Source organism: Phoenix dactylifera, chromosome 6 (genome assembly GCF_051530095.1).
Source record: "Phoenix dactylifera cultivar Ajwa chromosome 6, Ajwa_hap1_PhDact_Kaust_v1.1, whole genome shotgun sequence".
NCBI lineage: Eukaryota > Viridiplantae > Streptophyta > Magnoliopsida > Arecales > Arecaceae > Phoenix > Phoenix dactylifera.
The window spans coordinates 34282595-34289691 of NC_143195.1; the positions used below are offsets into that span (position 1 = coordinate 34282595).

A 7097-nucleotide genomic window follows, 5' to 3' on the forward strand; every position below is an offset into this window, starting at 1 on the left:
TGGCCAGAACGAGTCATATTTAATCAAGGTCTGGAAAGCAATAAAGTTGACATAAGCAACAACCAGTAGCACTCCACGAGAATCACAACAGAAAAGAAGACAATCCATGATTCCAACTACCCCTATGGTTCACAGGTACATTAATACTAAATAGAGAGGAAAGCAGGAGAATATTTAAGTCCCTATGCAGCAAGAAAGAAAAGCCAAGATACCCATATTGCGAGAGAGGATGGCGACCTAAGGGTGAACTTATTGCTGGGCGCACTGCACCCTTGGAGCTGCATCTTCGTCTTCATCATAGGCTTCTTGCTGCTGCTGCTGCTGCTTTCGCCTCATCTCCTCTTCAATATTGACATCATATAGAGTGGTCTCCTCACACTCATCCAGCTCCATGTCCGACAAGCGGTTGCTAGGTCTTGGCGGCAAGAAGGTCTCCAGCGTGCGGCATTGATCGGTAGAGAGCATCCCTGAATCTGGAAATTCAACATTGAATTGGATGTACAGGCGACCCCTCATGAAGGGTCTACCATGATGAGGCATTCCCTCATCATTGATTGCTTTAGATTGACCTGATTGGAGAGCAAAGTTATACAGTGGTTGAAGGAAAATCATCAGCCTAGATCAAACTCATGTTTAAAAGAACTAAAAACATACCAGGCTTAACAACTTCGCCTGGATTTGACTTAATGAGCAGCTGTCTGCCATCAAGATGGGTCAGAGCAAACTGGAAGCCACAGAGTGCCTCGGTCAGACTGAGCGTATGTTCCACGTAAAGATCATCATATTTCCTCTTAAATTTGGGGTGCTCCTTTTGTTGCAGCACAAATACAATATCTCCTGTCACTGTGTCAGGCTACAAACATGCATTTTATATAATTAGGCAACAGAGAGATCTGAAAATTCCGAGAATAGCATGCAAGTTAGATTAACAAACTTTATCCAACAGGCATCAGTGTACAGGAAAAGAAAATCGAAGAGTATAAGAAAATAATACTGACTAGGTTGACATTAGATGTAACAGCATAATGCCCTAGCGAACAGCCAAAAAAAAAAATAGTAGTTTATATTTTTTTTTAAAAAAACATGCTTACAGCTTCATCAGCTTCTCCTTGGAATACAATCTTCTGACTATGTTGCATTCCTTTCTCGACATGCACCTCCAATACTTTCTTCTCCTGGGAAACCTTGTTCCCTTTGCATTGCGGACACTTGTCTTTATCACTGATGACCTCACCTGCATTACAGTATATTTAGGAGATAAAACTGAAGCAAACAATTCTTACTTGCACCAAGAGTATATATATGCCACACCTGAGCCTTTGCATTCAGGACAAGCATGCTGCATCTGTTGAATCATGCCTAGTCCAATCTGTCTAGTTACCGTCCTCACTCCTGTACCTTGACATCCATAACATCTTCCTGATACCCCGCTCTTTGAGCCCTTTCTGTTATGATGAACAAAAAGTACAAATAACTATCGTAAATATTGACTGAAAAACAAATATTAATGAGCACAGTAATGACTATCTTATAAAACTTTTGTATTCAGTTAAATGTGAAATCATGTTTGAAGTATCAAAGCATTAGTATGCCGGGCATGCGTGGTGTGTGCACTTGCTCTGAGTCAAAGAATATAGCACATAGGGACATGAAGAAGTAAATTAAGCATGCACAGGTTGCACCAACTTCCACCCCAGATAAAGTAAATTATTAGCATGCAGCATAAAAAGCGTTAGTATCATCACTATGATGCAGCAAAGAACCTAATGTGCATACAAAATTTCAACATATTCCCCAACCACATGAGCTTACAATCACAAGCAGTAGTTGCACATATACAGCAACAAGTCACATGGCTTCCAAGTTATCTTAAGATATCAAATCTACCACTTGCATGGTGAATTCATTAATCTATTCTAATGAACCTTCTTTAAAGAAGAAGAAGAATTGTTCTGAAATATTAAATTGTAATTTTAAATAATAGAATAATTGATTTGATCCAACCATAAAATTAAATTGCAAATGCAAATTTCAGTGAGTCATTTCATGTTCCCAAATCATGCAAGTGCCAATCCTACCTAATCTGTATCCATTCTTCATTTAGATAATCATAATAGCTGCATCAATTATGGTCCGAATTTCAAACATCTTATATTGTGCTTGAATTCAGATTACTTATCATAATTTCACAGCCAGCCAACTTACATCCTGAACACTATAATCCAAACCTAATAGGATGTACAATTCTTGACTGCCGAGCTATCCGAGCGGCACAGCATCATCATCAGTCGAAAAAACAGTCTTAAAGCATCAAGTGCATGACAAATCAATGTCCCGCCATAATACAGAAGCTCAGGAACAGGATAGAATATAATGATCAGCTTCCAGTTACTAAATAGGCATTAAAGTCTCATATTTATTCATTAATTATATCTCCTACTTTGCATGCTAAACCAGGTGCCACTGCAAAGGTAAATATCTGCTTACACTCAATGTACATTCAGCTAGGGTATATGTCCTCCGATAACACAATAGCCTTTAAATGTTACACATGCACCACTAGTATAGTGCACTGAGACAATCGATGATGTATCATCAACATTATCATAACAAGAGCAAAATATTCAATGCCATTGTTAGTCTATAAAAAAGATAGACATGATCAGGCTAAACACCATGTGATTTCCCATTGTCAAACACCCTCTTTTCTATCTATTATGGCATCCCACTACACCATTTACCTAATATCTTCCATCCCAGTGAGCGCACATATTCCTTTGAAGCTGCTGTTTATCTCATAGCCCATGCAACATCCTTCCTCAATTTATCTTTACATTAATCTCTTATACATTACACTGTCATGTTATTCATCTTCTCTTTGTCTTCATGAATTTTGTATAAACTTCCTTTTTCAAACCAACCTAGCCACAACAGGTCTAATCTCGAAGAACATATATTCCCATTCTACCCAGATTTATCTCTCTTTCACAAGGGGAATATTTCTATTCCATTTAATCATTCCTTGAATTTCTGTAACATTATCTGATTTCTGCTCAATCTCGTCGCATTCCTTTTTCCTACTCCTTGACATAAGAAGAATGCTGTTCTGCCTTTATGGAAATTGAGGATCCAATCTTAACCATGGTACAGGACCTTGACTCCATACATGATATTCATATGATCAGACCATTCCAACAAAGAAACTGTAGCCCAACAGGAAATTCATCTTATTATCTTCACTAGCCTTTTGTAATTACATTTTTTCCATTTCCTTGTGCTTTCCTTCTTGCTGTCCCTAATCTTCATTTCCGCATGGATCTATCATTCTCCAATCCTCTCCTCCCAACTTGTTTCCTTTATAACTAATCCGAACAACTTCATCCTTTGGAAGGGCTTTATTCGCATCTATCTTCACGGTAGAAATACAAGTTACCGAATTAATGGAAGCATTCCTGCCCTCAAGAACTTATTACAAATCATCAAGAAAATGGAAAAATCTTATAATCAAAATTATATACAATCCAGCATATAATAAGTGGACTGTGAAGGATTAAATGCCTGCCAGATGGATCAATGCCACTTCTATAAATGATCAACCTGTCAAGATTGTAAGATTATCTCCATGAGTAGTTGTTGCAGCCTTATAAAGAAAATTGATGCACCTAAAAGTAGACTTCCAAGATTGCATGACAGGGGAACTTTGCAAGGACAAAACTTTATAAAATTATATCTGGACCAAGTTGAAATAAAGTAGTTTTTCAAGGACCTTAATGATAAATGCAATATTTCTCGTGGCCTTGGTTTCTTGCAATCCTTTCAATATTTGATATGCCAAACTTTTGAGACAACAGGTAAGTCCATTTAGGCTCCTCCATTACACGCATACATACACACATGCATGCGTGTGTGCACACACGCACGCACAGAGAGAGAGAGAGAGAGGTCCCTTCTCAATAATTACACAATGTTCACAATACCGACTAGAATCTTCAGCAACAATAAAAAATGGCCAATAGGCATGACAGGAGCAAGGATGAAAGCATCAGCTATGCCAGTTCAAGGCATCACACACCTACCATGCCAGGATTGGACCAGCGCATGGTACAATAATGCATTTTATCTACCATGCCAAGCCAGCACTCTTGCAGTGATAAAACCCTTAAGCAGGAAACATGGGAACCTTCACAGTGGAGAACAGATATCCTAAAATCAGCACAAGCATACTATCCTTACCACCCTAAACTTTCAGGGACCTCAATCTTCAGGTGGAGATGACAAATTGCAAATATATAAATAGTTAGTGTGTGCATATCTTCTTGTTTATATTTGACACATTTTGCATATTTATGGCATAAACAAAGAAAAAGCCTAAAATAACTGAAAAATATTCCTAAAATATAGCAGATTCTAGTCGGAAACTTGTAGATATTCTTTTTCATTCAGCAATAGTAGAAAATGATACAATCTGAAACACTTAATTATATTTCTATCATGTTACAACAAAATATCACTCTGTTTATGTCACATGAAATTTTGCAAGATTATGGGCAACAGTAGCAGCTACTTTCATGGAAAATAGAATAATGACTACCTCATGTTAAAGGAAAGACAAAGAAAGAAGAACAAAATACAATTCAAAGTGAAAAATCCATCTCAGATAACCTTACATGGAAAGGCTGACAGCAATATTAAGAGACTGGACTTAGACAAATATATATTACAAAAATTAATATTTGATAAGTTTGAATCCGATAGAATATACCAGAACAAAGTATTAACAATTAATTTTTACATTGAGTTTGATAATGCTATCACATAATTAAGGGAGTAACATATTGATTCCAAAATATATAAAATTTGTATGAAATATACCCTTTGCACTTTGCACACAGTACATTTCTCGACAATGAAAGCTTCTTGGTTGTTCCATTATACAAGTCTTCCAGGGACACCTTTAGAGAATGAACAACATCTTCACCTCGTCTCTGCCTACGACCTCTTGAGCTGCCACCTTTAGATCAAACATGATACAAAAATACAAATGATTAGCACCATTGCCTGCTTCAAAAAAATAAAAGGCAAAGGAATCTGAGTTTGTGCTTTCACTCACCACCAAAAGCACCACCACCAAAGAATTGCTCGAATATATCAAACGGATTGTGAGAAGTGCCGCCTCCACCCATTCCCTCTTTAAGCGCATCTTCCCCATATTCATCATAGATTTCTCTCTTTTCAGGATCACTGAGAACTTCATATGCTTGAGCCAGCTCCTTAAACTGATATAATAGCAATAAAAGAAAGCAAACGAAAGATAGCAGTGTCAACAAACATCGAGAATACCAGCACCGATATCTAGGGTTCATGATGTGCGAGCCATTATGACTACTAAAACCTAGAACATATTACAATCTCCCATGGATTTAATGGCTCGAAGCTATCAAATAATCATCAATCTCCGAGAGAAAGTAGGGCATAAACTAGAGGAAATCGGCTTACCTTTTCCGGATCTCCACCCTTGTCCGGGTGGTTCTTTATGGCGGCTTTCCTGTAAGCCTTCTTCAGCTCATCCGGGCTCGCATGTTTCGAAACACCGAGAATCTCATAGTACTTGGTGTTATCGCTTCTCCTCGGACCACGTCCAAACATGATTGCCGATCTCTCTCAACCTCTCGATCTCCAACTCCTTTCGAGCCTCTAAATACTAAACAACGAACAATCCCAAATCCATATAAGGAACTTTTCCTCCGAAATTCCGTCAAATCAAGAGATCTACGACAGCAAACAATCCCAAACCCTGAAACCCTTACCCCAAAATCCTTCGCAGAATGCTTTCGAAATAGATTAGGAGAGAATAAAGGGGAAAAACAAAAACTAGATTCAAAACCTGTCGACTTGCCCAGTAGAATCAGAAAAAGAAGATCTTTCCACAGAATTGCTACTCGAGAATCTTATTGAGAGATAGAGAGAGAGGGAAATCATGAAAACATCGGGAAAGATTACCTAAATAGAGATCGGGGACGAAACCCTAGCCCGATTGGAATAGGGAATTGATCGGTGGTCGGTGGACGATGGAGGCGGCGTGAGAATAACAAAGGTAGATGAGGTCTCAGAAGCAATCACGGCCTCACGGGGAGAGGGGGAGAGAATCCGCTGCGGGCGAGACTTAAGTAGGACCCCCGGTCCCAGCGCGGCTGCGGAGTGGAGCGTGCGGTTAGATCGTGGCCGTCCGATGGGACGGATCGGACGGTGGTGTCACCCCAGGGGAGGGTGCTAGGGGGGTTTCCTTGCAGGCCCCTCGGAATCCGTGGGCCGCTGCCTTTCGTTGAACGAGGAGGGCAAACGTAAACGTCAGCCGGCGGTCCGGTGATCCGCGGTATCGGTAAAGTTGGTGACGTGGATGCACAAGAACGGCACAATTATTGTTTTTCTTGTTTTTTTATTTTTTTAATGAATACTCACCCAAATATCGAATTTGCATAAATATTTTTCTAAAATTAATATTTGCATGTATACCCTCGTAAAACACTTATTTTGCTATTTTTTTCTTATTTTTACATATATACCCACGCTTTCAAATACTTTTAGAAAACTAACAATTTATATTAAAATAACTAAAATATTCTTAATAGATAAATATAAAAAAATATTTATAAAGCAGAGATAAAAAATAATTTTAAAATTTTATTTTATTTTTAATTAAAATAAATATGGTTTTTATTATGGGTGAGAACTGTATTAGTAAAAAAAACAGTATTTATGAGGGTTAAAAAATAAATATAAAATTTTTAAAAAATATTTATATAAATTTAAATTTTTTAAAAGGGTATTTATATAATTTTATTCCCTCTCTCTTGAGGGGGAAGGAGGGTAGTTCTAAATACACCCCCCCTATTGCTCAGGACACCCCCCAAAAATTAAAAAAAAAATACCCAAACTAACCTTTAGTGTAATTACCATATTGCCCTTGAAATTTTCTCAGTACACCCCCCTTCCTCCTCCTCCGTTTCGTACTCCGTTCGGCACTGGATCGCCGAACAAAATGCTTCTGTTTGGCTGAACGGTACCGAACAGAAGGCTTCTGTTCGGCGATCCAGTGC

General features: G+C 38.3%; 1 protein-coding gene across 1 annotated transcript; it reads right to left on the minus strand.

The window, feature by feature from the left end:
• On the minus strand, positions 1 to 6314 carry LOC103711665 (chaperone protein dnaJ A6-like). The gene is made up of 8 exons (XM_026806435.4): positions 6001 to 6314; positions 5497 to 5701; positions 5111 to 5276; positions 4873 to 5011; positions 1312 to 1445; positions 1092 to 1234; positions 655 to 853; positions 1 to 569 (listed from the first exon to the last, which is right to left on the minus strand). The coding sequence occupies exons 2-8, from the start codon at positions 5644 to 5646 to the stop codon at positions 250 to 252; spliced, it is 1251 nt and encodes a 416-aa protein (XP_026662236.3). The 5' UTR covers positions 5647 to 5701; positions 6001 to 6314; the 3' UTR covers positions 1 to 249.
• Between the last annotated feature and the right edge of the window lie 783 nt (positions 6315 to 7097).